The 25,554-nt window shown below is 42.4% G+C and overlaps 1 protein-coding gene across 1 annotated transcript; it reads right to left on the minus strand.

The window, feature by feature from the left end:
* Window positions 1-38: 38 nt before the first annotated feature.
* Window positions 39-25,097, minus strand: LOC140203367 (prosaposin receptor GPR37-like). The gene is made up of 2 exons (XM_072269414.1): window positions 23,212-25,097; window positions 39-1,513 (listed from the first exon to the last, which is right to left on the minus strand). The coding sequence occupies exons 1-2, from the start codon at window positions 24,175-24,177 to the stop codon at window positions 698-700; spliced, it is 1,782 nt and encodes a 593-aa protein (XP_072125515.1). The 5' UTR covers window positions 24,178-25,097; the 3' UTR covers window positions 39-697.
* Between the last annotated feature and the right edge of the window lie 457 nt (window positions 25,098-25,554).

Genomic DNA, 25,554 nt, shown 5'->3' on the forward strand with positions numbered 1-25,554 from the left:
TTTTTAAACTTACAACTTTATTTGCAAGGAAACATCTTAAAAAAAACAAATGGTTACAGAGCCCATATGGAGGATTATTAACGTAAAATTATGTTTTTGATTTACAACTTGATTTTACAAAACCAACTTCACAAAATAGGAACCATATATTGTCAACATCGGGAGAGTCAGAACTCTGAACTGCTCATGTACACAGCTTCCAACATTAAATCTTACAAACCAGATGGTCGAAGGATGACAGCTGGCTGCAGTTACTATATAACAAATTACAGCATGTTAGCTAGTTCACATAATTCCCTATGCACGTCACACTTCACAGACTTCACCTTTAAGCTTTTGTTGAACGCATGGATTAGAGATCACGTGATCTTGACTCAGCATGGCAGTGCAACATGTTCTGAAGTATGCTGAATGGATGGAAAATAAACCATAAATTCTAATCCTGCCACAAGCTTCCTTCTCCTCCCCTGCAGCCAAGTTGCCAAGCCTTGCAACCATTCCATTGCATCTCTGGGAACTGCCAACGCCACCTCATTAGCACATCTGACACGATATGGCAGAATATACAATTGCAAAGCCTTCTGGTCAAGCTGGGTCACACCGGAAGGGATGTGCTGTCAAGTTTGTTCCCAGACGATGACGAAACCTGGCAAAAGAGGGCACTTGTCCCAGAAGTTAAAGGTCAAGGCACCAAGCTTCAACAGTGTGTGGCCACAGAAGTGTAGGTGGACATCTCCCGCCGTATAGTGCTGAATGGGGAAAGCTCGAGCTCGGTGGTAAATTCGTTGTCGTTGTCGTCACTGGCCACAGTGGACGATTTGGGGCCACACTCCTCGCAGCAGCAGCAGCAGCAGTCCAGGAAGGCACGGCTGAAGGGCTTACAGAGGCAGAACAGGATCACTGGGGTCACGCAAGACTTAAAGAATAAGAGGAACTGGCTGATGAGCTGAAGAAGGTCCACTGTCTGTTGGGAGACCCCAGTGGCCATGTAAGCAGTCACAATGTTGCAGATGTTTTCAGGGATGATACAGAAGCCATAGAGGATAGTCAGCGCCACCACAGTGCAGTTCATCTGGCCCTCGAGTTGAATTTGACGCTTATTTCCTCTGGCGCAGGACTTCTCTGCCTTCTTGATTTTTCTTGCAGTCACAATGGAGCTCCCGATGGTGAAAAGTGTAGGCAGGCAGAAGTAGCAGCCAAAGTACCACCACATTCTGGCACTGTCATATGTAAGTGCCAGCACGTAAATGGAGTCCGGGAGCTTGGGAGATATCCTCACAACGCAGCGGTCCACGATCGAGGAGGAGGAGGTGATCTCCTCGGTTAACAGCTGCCGGAGGGCAACCTCGGGAAGCGCCAGCAGCATGGCGCCCACCCAGATCACAGCGAGCTTGGCTGCCGTCGACGAGCAGTTCTCAATCATCTCGTAGTACATCTGCACGTTGGTGGCCGCTCGGAACCTGTCAATGCACAGCGCGCACAGAGTGAAGGTGGTGACTCCCAGGGAAGCAACCTGTCAGAGAAACAGTCATGAGAAAAATGTTACCGGTCTACTTTCATACATTGCAGAAATAAAATTCTCAAGTAAGAATCATCATTTACTTAATGCTAATTTTGTTTTGTTTTATAAATATATCTAAGCAAAAGTTTGGGCACCCTGCATGGTCAGTACTTAGTAACATCCCCTTTGGCAAGTATCACAGCTTGTAAGTGCTTTCCGTAGCCAGCTAAGAGTCTTTCAATTCTTGTTTGGGGGATTTTCACCCATTCTTCCTTGCAAAAGGCTTCTAGTTCTGTGAGATTCTTGGGCCGTCTTGCATGCACTGCTCTTTTGAGATCTATCCACAGATTTTTGATGATGTTTAGGTCGGGGGACTGTGAGGGCCATGGCAAAACCTTCAGCTTGCACCTCTTGAGGTAGTCCATTGTGGATTTTGAGGTGTGTTTAGGATCATTATCCAGTTGTAGAAGCCATCCTCTTTTCATCTTCAGCTTTTTTACAGATGGTGTGATGTTTGCTTCCAGAATTTGCTGGTATTTAATTGAATTCATTCTTCCCTCTACCAGTGAAATGTTCCCCATGCCACTGGCTGCAACACAAGCCCAAAGCATAATCGATCCACCCCCGTGCTTAACAGTTGGAGAAGTATTCTTTTCATCAAATTCTGCACTCTTTTTTCTCCAAACATACCTTTGCTCATTGTGGCCAAAAAGTTCTATTTTAACTTCATCAGTCGAAAGGACTTGCTTCCAAAATGCATAAGGCTTATTTATATGTCCCTTTGCAAACTAAAACTTCTGACACTGAATTTTGTGGTGAGGACGCAAGGAAGGTTTTCTTCTGATGACTCTTCCATGAAGGTCATATTTGTGCAGGTGTCGCTGTACAGTAGAACAGTGCACCACCACTCCAGAGTCTGCTAAATCTTCCTGAAGGTCTTTTGCAGTCAAACCGGGGGTTTGATTTGCCTTTCTAGCAATCCTACGAGCAGTTCTCTCAGAAAGTTTTCTTGGTCTTCCAGACCTCAACTTGACCTCCACCATTCCTGTTAACTGCCACTTCTTAATTACATTACGAACTGAGGAAACAGCTACCGAAAACACTTTGCTATCTTCTTATAGCCTTCTCCTGCTTTGTGGGTATCAGTTATTTTAATTTTCAGAGTGCTAGGCAGCTGCTTAGAGGAGCCCATGGCTACTGATTGTTGGGACAAGGTTTGAGGAGTTAGGGTATTTATAAAGTTTTGAAATTTGCATCACCTGGCCTTTCCTAATGATGATTGTGAACAAGCCATAGCCCTAACAAGCTAATTAAGGTCTGAGACCTTGGTAAAAGTTATCTGAGAGCTCAAATCTCTTGGGGTGCCCAAACTTTTACATGGTGCTCCTTTCCTTTTTTCACGCTAAAATTGTACAAAACAATAATAATACACTAATCTTGCTTAAAATGTTGAAAAGAATGTTTCATCTTTAACTTTATGACTTTTGGAGATCAGCTCATCTTCTACTCACTTAACTATTCACAGTAACAGAAATTTTAACCAGGAGTGCCCAAACTTTTGCATGCCACTGTATATATACACACCTTTATATATACCTATAAAGATATGTATTACAATATTTGAACAATATTGCTCAGTATTGTGCTGAGGGAGAAGCATTTAATCTCAGTCACTTTGATGGCTAGGAATACCAGAACTTTGACTTGAAACTTCAGCAGCAACTGTAGCCACTCATACTAGCTCCTTGAAAGAGTTGTCCAACAATCCCAGAATCCTGTTCTTTACCCACTGCCTTGTAATTTTTCTCCCTTCAAGGACCCCTCCGATTCTCAATTTAATGTCATTAATTCAGCTTCCACAAATCCTTCATGCAATGTCTCTTTATGTTACTCTCGGTTCTTTTGCAACTACCAAATATTTGTGCCTTTTGAGTAATAACACCCCCACAGTGACATTGTCATTCTCATTTCCTTTAAATCTCCCTTTAGCCCTTCAGAAAAGGAAATTTCCAGCAACACAAGTTTACTACATCAACCCGATATCCTGAGATCTTGCAACCTTCACAATATAAACTCAAGTGCGCATATGTAACCCTTGGTGTTAGCTGCACAGCCCGAGGTGACTGAAACCTTTGCTCAGGAAAGCCCTAATTTACATTAGGTTGGTCCACATAGCTTGGTATTCAGATGAGCACACATAGCAACTGCTCCATGCATATGGGTGTTTAGATGGGGTCAGATTCAGATGCACATCCACCATTTTGTGCTCGGTCTTACACATGGAGTTTCCTATTCCAGTGCACATGCACATAGTTTGGCGTCTAGATATGCATGTGGGCCTACATTCAAGTCCACACACGTCCATACTAAACTGGGTGTACATATGTACGAATATCCTTCTCAAGTGAATACAGACATCCCTGTTGAGGGGTATGCACACAGTTGTCTACATATAGGTTCATACTCATAATACACACACGTATTAGACTGTACTAATATAATTAACATATTACTTCAATTTGGCACTGTTCTCTCTTTTTACAAGAATACTTGTCAGAAGGAATCTAAATTTCAGGGACTTAGGCAACGAGAATGCTAATGAAATAGAAATGGATGGAAATAGGAGGTGGGAAGAGTGAAAGCGATAGGAACAGCTGGATGATTGGAAAGAGGGACAGATGGACTTAGAGTCAAAGACAGAGCAGAGTAACAAGCCCTTTGGCCCAAAGTCCATGCCAACCATCTATTTTCACTGACCCTACATTAGTCCTTTTTTAAAATTTAACCCAAATACTCAATATTCCAAATTCCATCTCTCAGTTATGCATTAGTGGCAAACATCATTGGGCAGTGACCTGTTACTAATCCGCACATCTTTAGGATGTGGGAGGAGACTGGAGAACCACAAGGAAATCGACAGGAAAATTTAACATCATCCACTCTGGTAAAAGAAACAAGAGTAAAAATTGTAGAAATGAATACTGAGAGATTTTGATTTTCAGAGAGATTTAGGAATCTTTCAGGCATAACAGGAAATCATATAAGGGGCTGGGTTGGACTGAGAATGTCTGACCATAGCAACAAAGAATTTTGTGGGAAACTGTGCATTGTGTTCTTTATTTCAGAAAAAGAGAATCCCTTTTAAGATGGCCACCTTGAAGATGGCACACTATTGTGGTAGTGACGTATTTTGTTCGCCGGTAGTCCTGGTGCTTACTGTAGGATGGTAAATCACTTTTTGCTGGCTGATAAATTTACTGATCTGTGATAATTTTTAGTCTGAACAAACTCTGTTAGCTGGTACTCTAAGCACATTCTGTTGCTTTGCAAGTATAGCACATTCTAATTTACTGGCAATCAATATGCATTATGCTTGATCATTCTGGTAGTCAGTAACCTCCATAGTATCTCTCATAATCCTTGTTATGAACTACTGGAAGCAACTCTGGGGCTATCTGGGTGAACAGATCTGAAATTATAAGGGCAATTTATAAAGAAGTAGATGATACAATATCTGGAACACAAGTGGTGAAATTACAATCAGGAACTGAAATTGGAAGACAAACAGAAGTTGCAGAAACACTCTGCAGGTCAGGCAGCATCTGTGGAGAGAGAAACACAGTTAATGTTTCAGGTCAATGATCCTTTGTTAGCACTGGAGAAGTGAGAAGCCATTTATGATTTCCAGTGATCTTGGAATAATTAAATTACCTTTTTTATCTTAATTGAAGTAATAAATAATTTGAAATTCCAAAACTACAACATGCTGGCAATCTGAAAAAGGAAGCAAATGAAAAGACACAATAGGTCAGGCAGCATCTGCAGAGAAACAGACTTAACATCCCCAGTCAGTAATCTTTCATTTGAAATTCTGAACCAACCAACTCCTCACTACTTATAATTATCATAGAAATGGGTGTAATTTCTTGGACTAATAATTGTTAACATGTTTTGATACTTCTATTACATATTGTGACCTCAATATGAATTAAAAACCATATACTCTTAAGTAGATCTAAAATATGGAAGTAAATCTGTATTATCAGAATATTTTACAAAATAATAACCTATACATATAACCTTAGTTTAGTCAAAAGTGCTTTAGGATTAAGAAAATATTATACTTTTGTAGATGTAGGAAATGTAGCCGTCAATTTAACAGAACAATTGATTCTTGAAGGTGCACTGTGACAGCAAGTCGGTAATCTGTTTCTTCTGCTTAAATTTATGAAACTAATAAACTTCTTGTTTTTTTTTGGTATTTGTTAGTTTTTTAGTCAGTTTGTCATGTGTTTTCATGATATCATTCTGGAAAAACATTTTATCATTTCTTAATGCATGCATTACTAAATGACAATAAAAGGGGACTGTGTGTCCTCATAATCATAATCATCATATGGGTGGAGAATCAAGAGAAGTCTTTGAATAATGTTATGAGAGCATTTTTTTTTTACCTGTGAGGGTTTTGGTTTAATAGTGAGTCTAAAACTAGCATTATTTAGATCAGGGATTCCCAACCAGGAGTCCATGCACCCCTCATTAATGGTAGGAGTCCATGGCATAAAAAAAGGTCGCGAACCCTTGATTTGGACACACCAATGCAGTTTTATCTCAGTACTAAATAGAACTGTCCACCTAAACTTTTTGCACGTCTCCAACGTGGAGTCCGATGAAATGTGTCAAGAATGGTGCACATTGGTGAATTCTTCTTTCCAAATACTCTTATCACAATTCATTTAAAATCAAGAAGTTATTCCAAGTTTTATTCCTGGTATTAAAACAGAATTATCCTCTGATGAGCTAGCTGAGATCATCTAATTTTGCACTGAGAGTTTGAAGTCAATTTTCATTGACATAAATGCAATACCTTCATTAAATAAAAATATTCTGGAAGCCAAGGTCAGATCTGCTTCAAGTGTGATTGATGTAGACCTGCCACTCTAAGTCATTCTAAAAGACTTCATTCTTTGTCATCTATTCAGAAGCAATTATTGCACCTTTCCAAACCATTTATTTAGTCTCAAATATCTGCATTTTAGATCATTGTTCTGTAGCAGTAAATGTGCTTTAAGACACTGCAAACATTAACTTGAAATGCTCTTTAACGAGAACATTCACGGCCTGAAGTACTCACTTCCTCTATCATTGCTACACTTTGCCATTCACTATAGGCCGTGTATTAACTTGCCAAGAAATTTTTAACAGTACTTTTCAATGCCATAACCTCTAAAGTTTGGAAATACATGCTTTCTCTGGAGAGGATACAAGAGGAAATTTACCAGGGTGATACCTGGAATGGTGTGCTGTAGATGTGAGAATATGCTGCGTTTGCCTTCCTTGACGGTGGCAAAAAGTTGACTATTGTATACACAATTATGAATGGCTCAAATAGGGTAGATGATGAAATCTTTATTCTCGCCTTAATAGACCTGCACATAACCAAAGGACACGGAATTAAGGTGAGGACCGGGATATTCAGAAGAGATCTGAGGAAGAATTTTCTCACCCGCAGGGCGGTTGGAATCAAGGATGCACTGTCAGAGAGGAAGATACCCTTGCAACATTTAAGAATCATTTGCTACCTTCTAGGGGGCTAAGGGGTGAGTAATGGAAAAGGGGATTATGAAAAACAGAGCTTGGACATGTTGAGCTGAAGGATTGTGCTAAGTTGAGCAACAGGTGCATGGAGTTTCATCTAAATCTTCAGATTCCCCTTTCAGTCATATGCCTTCATGGCCTGCTTACGCGCTGCTAGCTGCTCTCTTATTGTTGCTCGTCAATAACTTGGTACTCAGTACCCAACAGTATTGTTAGAATATTTCACAAGAGCTGCAGGAGCTCAAAAAGGCCCCTCGTTGCTATTTCAAGGTCAATTGCCAAGGGCTAATGAAGACAGGCCTTACTACACATGTTCACAGCACAAGATGGAGATAGTTAATCAATACCATTGAAGACACTCCCATCTTGTGCAAAATGGGAAAGCAACAAAGACTGGCTAATACAACAGATTGACCTTTGCTAATTGACCTTTGCTCTTATTGTTAAAACTATCCTTAACAGTACTCTTCCATAATAAAGCAAATTTGGATAAGTATATTTACATAAATAATTATTTCATTTAGTCTTCCCGCAAGAGGTGAGACGGAAAGATTTGCAACAAATGGATGTTGGCAACCTTTACAGGAACATGATGGTATTGTGGGCCATTAGTGTAATCCTACTCAGCTTCAAATATCCTTTCACTACCAAGATTGTTAATTCAACACACAGGCAATGAAAAATCTTCAACAGAGATGAAGGTAGTAATGGTACTGCTTTTCAATCAGATTGTCTCTAAATTACAATATTTCCATCAGCAGAAATTGTAGCATTACTGCTAATGATGCTTCAAATGCTTAAAAACTCTAGTGTGAAGTATTCGGCTGCCGTAATGACAGAAAGCAGTGAGATGTGCTTCGCACTTAATCGAAATAAACTGACCTACTGATGCTGGCAAATCCTTTGAATATTAGATACATTGGGCTGACTACAGGTGTTGAATAAATGAGCGTGGTACTAGATGAATAAATTACAAATACTACATTGTCACCTTCTTGCAAATATTTCCCATGAATGAGGATGATCTATGAGATGAATGGTAAAAATCACAAATGCTGTTAAGCTGAAATAAAATCAGAAAATGCAGGAGATATTCAGCAGGTCCGGCAGCACCTGCGGAAAGAGAAAAAGTTAGTGTTTCAAGTCAAAAATTCTTCAGAGTGACCTGATCTTTGGCTGTCAATTCACTTCACTGCCTGATCCCCACAATCCTTGATATTGATACAGTTCGAAAGTGTATCTATCTCAAAATATATATCCTAAATTTTTGAGAATCTGCAGCTCTCTGGGGCAGAGAATTCCAAACAAAATTGTGATGCTTTGAGAGATCAAGAGTCATAGAGTGATAGAAGGAAACAAGCCTTTCAGCCCATTGAGTCAATGATAACCATCAAGCACCAATTTATGTACTAATCCTACCCAAATTCATTCATTTTCTCCATGTTCTTATCAACTCTCCCCCGATTCAACCACTCCCTTACACAAAAGGGGCATCTTGGCATCTCACAGTGGCTAATTAATCTCCCAACCCCACACATTTTTGGGACTTGGGAGGAAAGCTATGTAATTACAGGCAGAACATGCATCTCCTGCACCACAACATGGCAGCTGGGGTCAGGGTTACAGGAGCTGTGAAGCAGAAGCTCAATGAAATGTACCACCATGCTACTCTTAATGAGGGTAAGAGGAGTCTAAACACTTAACTCTGTTGGCCTGGATTTCCTTTGACGATCCACTGCCTCTTATTACAAATGGAAGTCATAATTTTCAGCATGGAATTTAAATTGAGGCATATTCCCCTGCCACAATATCGTTGACCAGAACTTCTCAACTTCTCACCAAACTCACATTGTTAAACATCTCTTGAGCAGTGAAAGATAAAATAGAAGCTAATTGGAAGGAGGGGGATGACACAGATAGTAAGCGGACCCTCAACACTTCTGCTCAAATCATTAATGAGGAATTTCACGCACAGCAGTGTAATGATTATAATTTATACAACCATTAAAGATTGATTCTATGCTTTACCTCTTAAAGTTTTGTACTACTTTTCATTATCACTAGTTCAACAGTTCCATTTATCAGAGAATGTATACAATATACAACCTGAAATTCTTGTTTTTCACAGGCATCCACTAAAACAGAAGGGTGCCCCAAGGAGTGCATGACTGTAAAAAAATACCTCAGAACCCCAAAGCACCCCCACACACAAACAGTAGCAAAGAATCAATCCTCCCTCTCCCCACTTATTTCAGCAAAAAGCATCAGCACCCTCCACCCACCAAGCATGCTATAGCAAAGCCCCCAAGAAAGACCACAATCTGCAGTATAACAAAAAACTAATGGTTCATCTGACAAATTGATATAGCACAAGCTCTCTCCCTCTCCAGTAAAGGGAGAGTGAGGTTTCACTCAGCAATTTATGGTGTTAAAGTCTGTCGCATTGCTTTTTCTCCCCTGAGTTCTCTGACTTGAGGACCAGCAACAAGCTCTTCCCCACCAACAAGAGAAAGAGGGAGTGTGATCCGGGTACAGAGCCCCAGACAGCTGATCCGCTGTTCCCGATGTTCCGTTTTCTCCTGCGATGCTTCAGTCCATGGCACCGGCACAGAACTGGCTCATCCCCAGGGCCGCGAAGCCTCGGAAACCCAAAGGTGCGCTCGTCTTCTAGGCCGCGTTGTTGAGATATTGAAAAACGGTCGCTAAGTGAGCCCCAGGAGCGGGAACCACCGCCACAAAGAACCAAGGTTAATCCAATTACGATACATATTGATGAAGCCAGTATTTATGTTGACATCATATGCTGCAGTTCTACATTTAACAAAATTCCACCCCTTCATCCCTTTCAAATGTTTCTTCTGAAGAAATAATGCATACCCAGGACCCACTGCATGCGCACATGACAGCATTCAATGCTTCACCTGAGGAATCAGACTTTGATTAAACATTTAGGCAACACTGGGATTTTCTACTTTTGAGTTTATTTGTTTACAGTTTATTGACATTTATTTCAATGAACAGCTAGTGAATTCAGACAGAAAAACTCTATCACTGAAGGTTAACAGGCTATTTTATAGAGTGCATGTCTGATTAGCTGTGGCCTATCAGGCTCCATCCTTTTGTTTTCCTTAATGGTCACTTGCAATGTCAAGATACTTCAACAAAGCAAATTTTCCAATGAAAATGGATAATAGTCTTCAGTTGATATTCTATCATATTTGTAAGGTCAAAGATAAACAAAATATTGCGGATGTTCGAAATTGGAGGTGAGAAGAAAATGTTGAAACTGCTTAGCATCTGTGGAAAAGACAAAGTGTTAAATTTTATGATCCAATGACATTTCAAAGATAAGTGTAAAATAGAAATGTCTGCTATTTGCTGAGTCTTATAGTGCACATTCGAGCTCACGAGATATACTGTGTTCAACTTTGAATAATATGCAATATTTTTCATCAGAAGTACTACAAAAAGACAGATCTCTTGTACAAAGGAATGAACTATGAAACAGAATGTTCTACCGTACATGCATTATTGCAAGGCAAGACTGTAATCAGTTTCAATGCAGAAGGAACTCAGTTGGTGCTGAGCAAACCTCCCAGGGGTAAAGGTAAGTTAAACAAAATATACACCAATTACCATTTTTAAAAATACTGAGTGCATAACTGAAAATTGGTCTAAATTAAGTTTGGAATTGAATATCAATAAGTACCACTTTACTTAAAAACTGTTATGTTCTGCTGAACAAAAGATAGGGTAAATATATTGTTTTGTTATTAAAATAGATGCCAAAATGAGAAAGTTTATGTTAAGGGGTTGGGAATGGATGCCAGTCAGATAATGGTCTTTCTTACACAAATGTACTTGGTTTTACTTGGCTGTTTGACTGACAGAAATGAAGCTATAAGTGAGGGGGCACAGTTATTAACCTACATTGTAACACATTTATGCAACTGGAATATAGAAGAAACACTTGCAATCATAATGCATTTCATGACCCTTTCAGAATACTCCCAAGATCTTTAGATCCAGAGAAATGCTTTTGAAGGAAAGTTTCTGTTGCACTGTAGGATAATAATCATGCACTGATCTGGCTGAAAGCTATCACAGATTGCAATTACGTACCTCATACCAGCCTGGTACAACCCAACTTGCCCATTGAATCCTAACCTGGGTATTTTAATGTCATTAGCACAGCCATTTGGTAATGTATTCAAAACTATTCTATGAATAGATTTGCACTCGTTACAGATATATAGTAGTTTCTCAATCTCACTTGCACAGTTTATGCAGCAAGTTGATTAATACCACTTTGTACTCTCAGTGGCCATTTTACTAGGTACACCTGCTTATAGGAAGGTAGATGTCACCTGGGCCAGATGGACTACACTCCAGAGTTCTGAAAGAGTTAGCCGAATAGATTGTGGAAGCCTTGGAAATGTTTTTTCAAGAGTGACTAGATTCTAGAATGGTTCCTGAGGACTGGAAAATTGCAAATGTCACTCCACTCTTTAAGAAGGGAGGGAGACAAAAGAAAGGAAATTAAAGGCCAGTTATCCAGACTTTAGTAGTTGGCAACATGTTGGAGTCCACTGTAGAGGATGAGGTTTCGGGGTACTTGCAGGCACATGATAAAATAGGCCAAAGGCAGCATGGTCTCTTTTGAGAAAATCTTGCCAGACAGACCTGTTGGAATTCTTTGAGGAAGTAACAGGCAGAATAGACAAAGGAGAGTTAGTGGATATTGTTTATTTGAATTTTCAGAGGCCTTTGACAAGGTGCCACACATGAGCTGTTTAACAAGAGCAGAGCCCATGATATTATGGGAAAGTACTAGCACGGATAGAAGATTGGCTGACTGGCAGGAGGCAAAGAGTGGGAATAAAGAGGGCTTTTTCTGTTTGGCTATTCCACGGAGTCAGTGTTGGGACAGCTTCTTTTCATGTTATATGTCAATGATTTGGATGACAAAATTAATGGCTTTGTGGCCAAGCTTGTGAACAATACAAAGATAGGTGGAGGGGCAGATACTGTTGAGAAAGCAGGGCATCCATAGAAGAAATCAAGACAGATTAGGAGAATGGGCAAAAGAAGTGGCAGATGGAATAAGGTTTTGCAGAGTGTATGCTCATGAATTTTGGTAGAAGGAATAAAGGTGCAAACTATTTTCTGAACCGGGAGAAAATTCAAAAATCAGAGGATTAAAGGGACTCCCTGCAAGTTAATTTGCAGGTTGAGTCAATGGTAAGGAAAGCAAATGCAATGTTAACAATTATTTCAAGAGGATGAAATATAAAAGCAAGGATGTAATGCTGAGGCCTTATAAGGTATTAGTCAGACCATATGTGGAGTATCGTGAGCAGTTTTGGGCCCCTTATCGAGGAAAAGATGTGCTGGCTTTGAAGAAGGTCCAGAGGAGATTCACAAAAATTATTCCAGGAATGAAAGGGTTAACATATGAGGAGCATTTGATGGCTCCAGGCCTACACTCACTGGAGTTTAGAAGAAAGAGGGGAAACCTCATTGAAACCTATTGAATATTCAAAGCCCTAGATAGATTGGATGTTGAAAGGATGTTTCCTATAGTGGGAGAGTGTGGGACCAGTCAGTGTAACATCAGACAACAGGGATGTCCATTTAAAACAGAGATAAGGTGGAATTTCTTAAATCAGAGGGTGGTAATTCTGTGAAACTCATTGCCACAGACAGCTGTGGAGACCAGGTCATTGGGTATATTTAAAGCAGAGTTTGATAGGTTCTTAACTAATAAGGGTGTCAAAGGTTATGGAGAGAAGACAGGAGAATGGGGTTGAGTGGGATAATAAATCAGTCATGATGGAATGGCAGAACAGACCTGATGGGCTGAACGGCCTAATACTAATCCTATGTTTTATAGTTTTACTGCAAATATCCAATCAGCCAAACAATCATCCTTCCACATGCCCACTGTTAAAACCCCTCAGGATCAAACAAGTGGCCTCAGTCTTGTAGGCTCCAATGAATGCAAGCACAAATTGTCTAATCTTTCCTCATAAGACTAACCCACTCCTCTCCCCCATTCTACCCACACTCCTATTCAGGTCACCAACAACAAAATGTTCTAGAAATGGACTTCTGGCATGTTAACAGCTTTCCTTTAAAAAATGACATCAATACTGTCCACAGTTGAGCTCTCACCTGCGCCCTTTATAGCTATAGCATAACCTCCTACCTTTGTGTTTAATTCCCTTTGCAATAATCAATAACGTTTAGTTAGATTTCCCAATTATTTCCTATACCTAAAAATTAGCCTTTTGAAAAACTCTGCAGTATGACACCCGGATCACTATGCATCTCGGAAATGTGTAATTGCTCACCATTTAGATTCACATGCTTTTCTTTCCAATCTTTCTGCCAAACGGCCAATTTCATAACTGGTCGCAGTATGACTCAGATATGAGGTGTTTACCCATGCACTTAACGAATTATATCCTTCTGTAGCCACCTTATGCCTTCTTCACTGTTTACTTTCCTACTTCCCGTTTTGTCATTAGAAAACTTAGCAAGCACACCTCTGGTGCCCTCATCCAAATCCATAATATGAATAGTAAAAAGCTGAGACCTCCACACTTGCAGCCGCCTATGCATCACATCTTGCTGACAAAAAAAAACACACATGTGCCTAATTAATTGCTGAAACTACTTTTATTTCACAATGTATTCTACCGCAGCAGCTGTACTCCTATCCCAATGAAAGGGAAGTCAGCCAGGTTTCCACTTTTGATTATGATTCACTGACCTGGAAAATGCACAAAGGATGCATCCTTGCTCTTCTTGGCAGGTCTCCAACAGGCAAGACAGAAGAAAAGTAAATCGCCTCTCAGCACACGTCACTGCTTTTACTACAGAGGTTTGGATTTTAAAGGAAAGCAATAAGGGAGATCTTAAATGATTTTTTTTGCATCTGCATTTACTCGGGAGATGGAGTCTATAGAAGTGTGGCAAAATAGCAGTGGACCCCATACAGAGGAGGAGGTGTTTGCTGTCTTGAGGTGTTTTGGATAGATAAATCCCCAGGGGCGATGAAAGGGTTCCTTTGGACCTTGTAGAAAACTAGTACAGAAAATCCAGAGGCCCTAGCAAAAGATATTTAAAATGTCCTTAGCAATGCATGAGTCACAGGAGGATTGGATGATGGATAATGTTCTGTTGTTCAAGAAAGGCTGAAAGAATAAGCTGGGAAATTATAGGCTCATGAGCCTAACATCACTAGTGGATAAATTATTGGAAGGTATTCCAAAGGACTAGATATATAAGTATTTGGATAATTAGAGACTGAGAAGGGATAACCAACATGGACTTGTGCGTGGTAGGTCATGTCTAATTGATGTCAGTAGAGTTTTTTGAGGAAGTTACCAGGAAAGTTGTTGTTGTCTACATGAACTTCAGCAAGGGCATTGACAAGGTCCCAAATGGGAGGTTAGTCCAGTCGCTTGGCATTCAAGATGAGCTAATAAATTGGCTTCGTGGGAGAAGCCAGAGAGTCGTAACAGATGGTTGCCTCTCTGACCGGTGGCTTGTGACTAGTGGTATGTCGCAGAGAGCAGTGCTGGGTCTGTTGCTGTTTGTCATCTACAGTATATCAATCATCTAGATGATAATGTAGTAAACTAGATTAGCAAATTTGCAGATGGCTTCAAGATTGGGGGTATAGTGGACGGCGAGGAAGGCTATCAAAGCTTGTAATATGATCTGGATCAGAGGAAAAAATGGGCTGAAAAATGGCAGATGGAAAGTGAGATGGCACTTTGGGAGGACCAACCAGGGTAGGACTTACACTGTGCATGGTAGGGCACTGAGGAGCGTGGTAGAAATGAGGGATCTGGGAATTCAGATCCATAATTCCTTGAAAGTAGCGCCATTGGTGGATAGGGTCATAAAGAGTGTTTTTGGCACAATGGCATTCAGAAGTCAAAGTACTGGGTACGGGAGTTGGGATGTTATGGTGAAGTTATATAAGACATTGGTGAGACCTAGTTTGGAGTACTGTGTGCAGATCTGGTCACCTTCCCTCTGGAAAGATATCAATAATACTGAAAAAGTGCAGAAAAAAATTACAAGGATGTTGCCAGGATTTGAGGAACTGAGTTATAGGGCTGAATAGGTTACGACTTTATTCCCTAGAGCGCAGGTGAATGAGGGGAGATTTGATAGAGGTATACACAACTTAGGTAAGATCACGGTGTATTCAGATGCAGCAGCCTCTCTCGGGCCAACAAGTGTTTTTTTTTTGTCTTTTTTACGGTTGCAAGACAATACTGGACATTAAGGTCTATCCCATCTACCTCACCAGCAAGCTGTGGAACTGGAGGAACATAGAAAACATACAGCACAAATACAGGCCCTTCAGCCCACAAAGCTATGCCAAACATGTCCCTACCTTACAACTACCTAGACTTTATGCATAACCCTCTATTTTTCTAGCCATTCAGGAGACTCTTAAAAGACCCTATCATTTCCACCTCCACCACCACCGCCGGCAGCCCATTCCATGTACTCACCACTCTCTGCGTAAAAAATCTACCCAACATCTCCTCTGAACCTACTTCTAAGCACCTTAAAACTATGCCCTCTCGTGCTAGCCACTTCAGCACTGGGGAAAAGCCTCTGACTATCCACGCGATCAATGCCTCTCATTATCTTGTACACCTCTATCAGGTCACCTCTCATCCTCTGTTGCTCCAAGGAGAAAAGGCCAAGTTCACTCAAACTATTCTCATAAGGCATGCTCCCCAATCCAGGCAACATCCTTGTAAATCTCCTCTGCACCCTTTCTATGGTTTCCACATCCTTCCTATAGTGAAACGACCAGAATTGAGCACAGTACTCCAAGTGGGGTCTGACCAGGGTCCTACATAGCTGCAATATTACCTCTCAGTACTTAAATTCAATCCCACGATTGATGAAGGCCAATGCACCATATGCCTTCTTAACCACAGAGTCACCTACGTAGCAGCTTTGAGCGTCCTATGGGCTCAGATCCCAAGATCCCTCTGATCCTCCACACTGCCAAGAGACTTACCATTAATGCTATATTCTGCCATCATACTTGACCTACCAAAATGAACCACTTCACACTTATCTGGGTTGAACTCCATCTGCCAATTCTCAGCCTAGTTTTACATCCTATCAATGTCCCATTGTAACCTCTGACAATCCTCCACACTATCCACAACACCCCTAACCTTGGTGTCATCAGCAAATTTACTAACCCATCCCTCCACTTCCTCACCCAGGTCATTTATAAAAATCACAGAGAGTAGGGGTCCCAAAACAGATCCCTGAGGCACACCACTGGTCACCGGCCTCCATGCAGAATATGACCGTCTACAACCACTCTTTGCCTTCTGTGGGCAAGCCAGTTCTGGATCCACAAAGCAATGTCCCCTTGGATCTCATGCCTCCTTACTTTCTCAATAAGCCTTGCATGGGGTACCTTATCAAATGCCTTGCTAAAACCCATATACACTACATCTACGGCTCTACCTTCATCAATGTGTTTAGTCACATCCTCAAAAAATTCAATCAGGCTCTTAAGGCATGACCTGCCTTTGACAAAGCCATGCTGACTATTCCTAATCATATTATGCCTCTCCAAATGTTCATAAATCCTGCCTCTCAGGATCTTCTCCATCAACTTACCAACCACTGAAGTAGGACTCACTGGCCTATAATTTCCTGGGCTATCCCTACTTCCTTTCTTGAATAAGGGAACAACATCTGCAGCCCTCCAATCCTCCAGAATCTCTCCCACTTCCCACAGTAGACTGGGGTACATCTCATCCGGTCCTGGTGACTTATCCAACTTGATGCTTTCCAAAAGCTCCAGCACATCCTCTTTCTTAATACCTACATTCTCAAACTTTTCAGTCCACTGCAAGTCATCCCTACAATCGCCAAGATTGTTTTCCAAAGTGAATACTGAAGCAAAGGTGGGAGGAGAGAGAGCAGTGCGCCCCGCGTGCACAGCCCTCCGGTGAAAAATGATATTGTATCCGTTAAGTAGGAGCTGTGGACAATTCTGATTTGATGGAGACAGACGTGAAAGCACAGGGGAACATCTGGAGAAACTTCTGAAACGTCAGTTCGCTGCTGTTGTTACTGCGCGATCGGGAATCTTTCAGAGGGAAGGCCTCAAAATTCCCGGCTTTGCCTGCTGTTGGCGACCGAGATTGAGGTCAAATCGTTCGGATAGAGATGGCGCTCAGTACTCGGTGTCGCAGAGCTGATCGGGGGCTCGAAGTTTTCGGATGACTCAGAGTCGGACTGTGGTTGGGCATGGCAGGGAGAATTTTTCTTCCTTCTCCTGTCTGCGTGAGATGTGGGACATTTGAGAGACTTTGAATTTTCTACTGTGCTCATGGACTTCTTCATCAAGTTATGGTATTGTTGCACTGTTGTAACTATATGATATAATTATGTGGTTTTGTTAGCTTTTTCAGTCTTGGTCTGTCCTGTGTTTTGTGATATCACACCGGAGGAAATATTGTATCATTTCTTAATGCATGCATTACTAAATGACAATAAAAGAGGACTGCGTATCTTCATAATCTATTAAGAACCTCCACTATTTCCTCCGGTTCCATACACACTTTTCCACTGTCACACTTGATTGGTCCTATTCTCTCACGTCTTATCCTCTTGCTCTTCACATATTTGTAGAATGCCTTGGGGTTTTCCTTAATCCTGTCCGCCAATACTTCTCATGGCCCGTCCTGGCTCTCCTAATTTCATTCTTAAGCTCCTCCCTGCTAGCTGTATAATCTTCTAGATTCCTATCATTACCTAGTTTTTTGAACCTTTCGTACGCTCTTCTTTTCTTGACTAGATTTACAACACCTTTGTACACCACGGATCTTGTACCCTACCATCCTTTCCATGTCTCATTGGAACTTACCTACTCAGAACCCCACGCAAATATCCCCTGAACATTTGCCACATTTCTTCCGTACGTTTCCCTGAGAACACCTGTTTCCAATTTATGCTTCCAAGTTTCTGCCTGATAGCCTCATATTTCCTCTTACTCCAGTTAAATGTTTCCCTAACTTGCCTGTTCCTATCTCTCTCCAATGCTATGGTAAAGGAGATAGAATTGTGATCATTATCTCCAAAATGCTCTCCCACAGAGAGACCTGACACCTGACCAGGTTCATTTTCCAATACCAGATCAAGTACAGCTCTTGTAGGCTTATCTACATATTGTGTCAAGAAACCTTCCTAAGCATGCCTAACAAACTCCACCCCATCTAAACCCCTCACTCAAGGGAGATGCCAATCAATATTTGGGAAATTAAAATCTCCCACCACAACATCGCTCCTTTCCAGAATCTGTTTCCCTATCTGCTCCTCGATGTCCCTGTTACTACTGGGTGGTCTATAAAAAAACACCCAGCAGAGTTATTAACCCCTTCCTATTCCTAACTTCCACCCACAGACTCCATAGGCAACCCTTCCATGACTTCCTCCTTTTCTGCAGCTGTGACACTATCTCTGATCAAGACTTGGTGTGGATCGCGTTAGTGGCCACTACAGAAAGGCATCGGAGTGGGTGCATGAAGGTGTTGTGTATCCTAACAGTGATTGATTGTCTCTGATGTTTCTCTTGCAATCACAAGACATTGTTGGCATTGGCAATGTAAAATACAGCATGTCCATTTCCCTTGTTTATTGTCATGACAGACGGCGGGGAAGCTGCGTGGCCTTGGCTGTAGTTGCAGTAGTCCAGGAGGGGAGATGCCGGAGGTGGTGTAGCAAAGCCTCTATGCTGGGTTCGAGGCCTGCACCCTCCTGTTTGTGCTATATATGTCTTGTACTGTGTATAACTGTTGGTACTGTACTGTGCACCCTGGCTCTGGAGGGACGCTGTTTCGTTTGGCTGTATTCATGTGCACTACGGTTCAATGATAATCACACTGGATCTTGAAAATTAGGCAGGGTATAGATAAGGTAAATGCAAGCAGGCTTTTTTCCCCCACTGAGGGTGGGTGAAACTAAAAGTAGAGGTCATTGGTTAAGGGTGAAAGGTGAAATGTTTAAGGGGAACATGTTGGGGAGCTTCTTCACTCAGATGATGTTAGAGTGTGGAACAAGCTGCCAGCAGAAGTAGTGGATGCTGATTTGATTTCAACATTTAAGAGAAATTTGGTTCAGTACATGGAAGGAATGCAGAGGGCTATGGTCCAGGTGCAGGTGGATGTTCTGGGCAGATTAATAGTTGGGCACAGATTAGTTGGGCCAAAGGGTCTGTTTCTGTGCTGTCGTGTTTATGACACTATGATAGAAATATTACTGTAAACTGTGAAAATCCGGCACCTTTGTGACTTTGCTGGTGCCAAACTGCAAATTGTTCAGCCACACAAGAGATTCTGCAGGTGCTGGAAATGCCGAGTAACACACATAATGCTGGAGGAACTCAGCAGGTTCGGCCGCAAACATGGAGAGGAATAAAGCGTCAATGTTTTGGGCCAAGAATCTTCATCAGGACTGGAAAGGAATTTGACTTTTTTTAAAGATGTTATATGGTGAACCAGGTAAACTTAAAGGGCGTTTGGGAGGGCAAACCTGTGAGCTTAAAGAACGAGTGTGAATGGGACCCATGAATTTTAAAAACAGTGTAGGGACAGGGTCCTGGGAAATAAATAAAATTGTAGGAGATGTAATCAGAAGCAAAAAGAGAAACACTGAAGAACTCAGCCAGTCAAAGTTTCAGGATATTGGCTCTTCCTCAGAATGTGGAGGAGGTGAGGCAGTGGAAGGTTTCCTGGTTGCAAAGTAGAACAGAGGGGAGGAACAGGGTAAACAGAGTAGGAACGGGATCCACAGAGTTTATAAGGAGAGTGAGTATGGGGCTGCAGTGAGTTTACAAAGAGTGTGAAAGTGGGACTGGTAAGCTTTGACGGGGTACAGGAAACTGGGTTGGGGAGCCAGATGTCAAAACATTGGGATTTCTCAACAATGGGAATGTGAATTATCTGAGTTTTTCCAAAAAACTTCATAAACTACATATCCCATTTCTGCATTTGAAAAGATAGTGTCAAAAAATAAACTATATTTGACAGATCATTCAGAATTTCTAAGCTGACAAAATGAGAAAGTGGTATTGTACGTGACAAATTGATGGTGGATTGTTGGCAAACAACATTTAAAGCAGAATTGCAAAAGTCTGTATAGAAGATGAATCATACACGAAGATTGAAAAGGATGTTAAGATCCCTTTTCTGAGGTGGTGGCAATAGATTGTATTCAGCTTTCACAGCTGAACATCACTGAGATGAGATCACTTCAAGATTTTCAGTCGTTTCAACTCAACAAAATATCGACTAATTTCGTCCATAATTGGCTAGAATCCTCCTGCCATGCCCCATTATTACCAGTAAAACCTGTAATTAATTCTGTTATATTTTACTTCAGGACTCATTTAACATAGGATCAATCAGCATGGACTGATTCTTTATGCTTGAAAGCCTTAACTTGTTTAAACAGCATTAACATAAATCAGCCTGCAAAATGCATTCCACAACTATAGACAAATACATGCATTTTAATAAACTATAGGTGAGATTCCTAATTTTTGCTTTTGCATCCTATTTACTGACACACAGCTGTGGCAGTGATTAATTTAGTGATTACTAACATAAATGAATTCCATCTTAATGAATGTTAAAGCTTTTCTTCTGCTATGCTATTACCCAAGTGAAACAAAATAACAACTCCACACAGCAGATTATTCTTTTTGATGATAAAGCTGCTTTCTTTCCAGTTGTAAAACACTACCTTGTTTAAACATCAGTTAGGATTCAACTGCCCCTTGGGCATTAAGCTGTCATTTTCACTGAGAAACTGAATGATGCCATGCATATCTACTTCTCGGCATTAGTCTTGCTTGTCTGTATTAGAGAGAAATAAAGCTCAATAGGTCATCTGTAGCAAGAGAAACTGATAACGCTTCAGGTCGAAGACCAGAGCTTGGAAAGAGGAAAGATTTCCATTATCAAGACGGTGAAGCAGACAGAAGAGTCACCACCTCATAGCTACAGTGACCCCAGGTTCAACCTTAACCTCTGATGCTGTGTGTATGGAGTTTGCTAATTCTTCCTGTGACCATACAGATTCCCCCTAGTGCGCCAATTTCCACCCACATCACAAAGAAGTGCAGGTAGTGGGTTAATTGGCCACTGTAAAATGCCCCTAGTGTAGGTAAGTGGTCAAATAATGGGAATAACAGGAGAACAATAATAGATTAAAGTAGAATTAGTGCATGTAGATACTTGATGGTTATATTCAGTGGATTGAAGGGCCTGTTTCCCTGCTATATGACTCTATTTATTAGCCTTTATTTAGGCATATTCTCATGGCCACATTATTAGGTACACCTATACAACTGCTTATTAATGCAAATATCTAATCAGCCAATCATGTCTCAGCAAATCAATGCATAAAAGCAAGAAGACATGGTCAAGAGTTTCAGTTGTTCAGATCAAACGTCAGAATGGGGAAGAAATGTGATCTAAGTGACTTTAACTGTGAAATGTTTATTGGTGTCAGATGGGGTGGTTTGAGTATCTCAGAAACTGCTGAGCTCCTGGGATTATCACACACAAAAGATGATAGAGAATGATGCGAAAAACAAAAAAAAAATCCAGTAAGCGGCAGTTCTGTGGTCATAAGCACCTCGTTAATGAGAGAGATCAGAGGAGAATGGCCAGACTGATTCAAGCTGACAGGAAGGCGGTAGTAACTCAAATAACCTCGTGTTACAACAGTGGTGTGCAGAAGAACAAGTCTGAATACACAACAAACCTTGAAGTGGATGGGGTAAAACAGCAGATGACCACACCAGGTTCCACTCCTGTACCTAACAAAGTAGCCACTGAGTATATGCTCTAGGAATCTGAATTCTGTGAAACCACACCTGATGCTCACACCTCTAATCCCTCCTCAGCACTGCTGTAAAACAGCTGACACGTTACAATATAAGAACCCGCAAAGCTATGCACACACCTCTGCATATCATAGAAACCAACTTCCCCTCCATGGCCTCTGTCTACACTTCCCGCTGTCTTGATAAAGCATCCAGCCTAATCATGACCCTACCTACCCAGGAACCTTTCTCTTCTTTCCCATTCCCTTCCTACAGAAGATGTAAAAGCCAAAAGCACAGACTCAAGGACAGCTTCTATCCTTCTGTTATGGTTATTGAATGGTCTCCTAGAGCTGGACTTTGGACCTCACAATCTACCCCATTAGGGCCTTACATCATATTATTTGTATGCATTTTGTTAGCTTTCCCTTGTACAACCCCGAGGTAGTGATGCAATGAAATGATCTGTAGGGATGGCATGCGAACGAAGTTTTCCGCCGTAACTCAGTAACAAGCGAAGATAATAAGCCAGTTTACTACCTTACTAGTACAGTATTTGTACATTGCACCAAGCGGAGTCTTTCACCACTCCACAGAACGACGATGGCTATCTAGATCAGATTACCTCATGCTCTTTGGTAACAAGTACCTATACTGAGCGGATTCCTATTCAAGAGCCGTTGCTTCTCCGGGAAATCTGTGCCTAAGAATGCTGTGAGCGACTCTTCAACGCACAGACTGATTGGTTAAGCCAGCCCACTACCATCGTGTGGATGGCAGGAAGGCACTAGTGGACAGACAATATATTCAGACCGGTACCCATATTCCAAAAATCTGCATAGGTGGCATAGCAGGACAGCCCTCAGAGCTCCCGTGACCTGGATTCAACCTTGTCTCCCCCTGTGCTGTCTGTGTGAAGTTTGCACGACCGTGTGGGTTTCCCCAGGTGATCTGGTTTCCTCCCATATTCCCAACAATAGGCGCAGAGCTAGTATGGTTAATTGGCCACCACAAAACCTGCCTGCTGTGATGTTATGGGGACCGGGCTGAAATGAGTGGTATTATAGTTGGGGGTGCGGGATGTTGATAAGAATGCGGGGAGAACACAATGGGTTATGGGAGTGTACACTCGGGTGAGTACGCTCAGCCCGCTTCTGTGTAGAAAGTAGTTGCAAACTAAGTGTAAAATTCTGGAAAGATGTCTTTTTTTCCTCACCTCAAGATAAGGGATCACCTTGCAGGAGAAATCTCCAAGCAGCCACTTTTTAGTCAGTTCATGAAATATAACCAGAGGCAGGCAGAAAAAGATGATGAGGAAGTCCCAGAAAGCCAGATTAGCCAACAGGGAGTTGGAAATACTCCTCATGTAATAATTGTGGCAGACTATGCACATGATGGACAAATTCGCCATAATGCCAATCACGAAGATAACAATGGAGAGACACATGACAGCGTAGGCTCCATAGGAATCCTCGGTCACAGGGTAGAAGGGGTTCTTCAGCTGCCGCCTCTTGCCTCGTCCATGGAGGGACAACACGCCCGGAGTTTCCTCCGAGGTAAGGGTTAAGGAGGTGTTGATGAAACTTGCTCCGCTATGGATGTTTGAGCTATCCGCCGACCAGTTGAGAGAGAGCATCGCTGCTTCCCGTTCCTGCACCCCATTCCAGCCCGAGTTGTTGCCAGGCTGCAAGCCGCTCTCTTGCTGACTCTTGCCTCTTGTTTGGCCATTGTTTTTAATCCCACCCGTGCCTCGTTTAGACCTTCCACTCGTGCTCATTGGGAATAGCCTATCCATTTCCCGGGAATGGCTAATTCCGACTGCACCGCTTTCCGACAGGGTAGTTCCCTTGGGATCAAACTTTACACCGGGCCCGCGTTCCCCCCGAGATCCTTGCACCATCGCCCCGGGTAACGTCTCGCTTGAGTCCCAACGGAGGGCCTTTGATAGGTTCCACTGATACTTGAGAGGTGAGCGGGCGGAGTCTCGCCGGCGTACAGACCCTGACCGGTCAACCGGGCAGCAATTCCAAAGCCCGAGTGTGGGAGCAACCCCAGAGCCTCCCCGCCGACCAGAAGACCCGGCAGCTTGCAGGTTCGGCGCAGAATTCCCGGTCCCCTCGCTCCGGGTGCCTCTCACGGAGGCTGCCCAGAGCACAGCCAGCGCCAGCACCCAGCGCCGCATCCTGCTTCCGAACAGGGGCCAAGTGACAGTGCAAAACGTACAGAACCCGAGCTAGAACTCCTCGCACCGATTAAGACATTGGCAGTTCACGATTCAGTTCTTTGCAAGTGAATTCTGTCCATTGACCAGTTGGGCAAGCGATTGCGAGCAGTGACAGGCTCATTGCTGGGTCCCCTCGTTCACCCGTTCCCCATCACATCTCCAATGCCCGACATCGCACTCCACCGCACGGCTAGTTGGTTGCTTCGTCTCTGAACCGTACTGTACTTTTACTTTGTTGCCGCTCCCGGCGTCTTTCAAAGATTCTCTGGCTTCCTATGAATGAGCCCGAGGAGAGAAGGGGCTCACCAAACACTTTGGGGTGGGGGGGAGGGGTGTGATGGACAGTATACGGTATTCTCCTGGGAACTCGTCGCGGAGGTTGGAATTTCTCCAATCCCGAAGTGTCAGAACAGATCCACCAGGAAACGACTCACACACCAGCAGCCGCGGTCTAGGGGCGGAGGGTTCGGTGGGAGTGTGTGTTGGGCACAGCGACGCTCTTCACTTGCCTCTGGACACCGCTTCGGTCGGTAGAACGACGGCACTCCCGTATTTCGTCACTCCGAACCAAAACACTTCACATCAGGCTGGAAGATCAGTTTGCAAGTCTTCATTGTCAATGACACACTCTTCTCGGCCGGCACCGTGTGAAGCAATAAATTCGCCGAACTTGCTTCCGCGCCCATTTGAAAGGGAATCGGTGACCGCGTCATTTCACCGTCTCTCCCATGGCACTCGTGGAGTAGCAGCACAGGTCCGTGCACTCGGCTACTCTGTCCACCTGGCGTGTTGACAGTCCTCGGGTCTACTCGCTCACTCAATTACAGTCGTTGCAACCCATCGCCGAGAAACACTTCAGCGCGTATAATGTGCCAACAGCTCCCTCCTGTGAAATACAAGCCTCTGTACTTAGAAGCAACAGCCTAAATATTCCCCTCCTCCAGCAGTGCCCTTAAAGAGACACACATTGCCTTTCTTGGCAACTGTTGACTGAAAAAAGAGAGAAAACAAGCTTGTCAAACTTTTAACTCGGGGATGTCAGTGAATCAATTGGCAATTCGGGGACTTGGCAGCTCTCCTGCTTTTCGTGGGCGAGAACCCACGTAAAACATAGAACATGTCTTCGCACGCATTGGTAACACAAGTATAGCCTCCAAAAAAAAACACACCCAGCCAAAGAGTTTCACAGATAATCGTAACTAAATCAAGTTCCAATCTGGCCGGTATTTTATTTTTCCAAACCAGCTGTTATATTTATGTTTTTATATATTCATTTTGAATTCCGTCTGGAAATATTAAACTTCTGTTTATTAATACACAAAACCAAAGTACACT

Source organism: Mobula birostris, chromosome 9 (genome assembly GCF_030028105.1).
Source record: "Mobula birostris isolate sMobBir1 chromosome 9, sMobBir1.hap1, whole genome shotgun sequence".
NCBI classification, from domain to species: Eukaryota; Metazoa; Chordata; class Chondrichthyes; order Myliobatiformes; family Myliobatidae; genus Mobula; species Mobula birostris.

Excerpts from the sequence above, each read along its gene's own strand:
- LOC140203367 (XM_072269414.1), bottom strand. The coding sequence starts at position 24,177 with ATGCGGCGCTGGGTGCTGGCGCTGGCTGTGCTCTGGGCAGCCTCCGTG. Across the intron at positions 1,514-23,211 it reads AGGTGATCCCTTATCTTGAG|GTTGCTTCCCTGGGAGTCAC; the intron begins GTGAGGAAAAAA and ends TTTCTCTGACAG.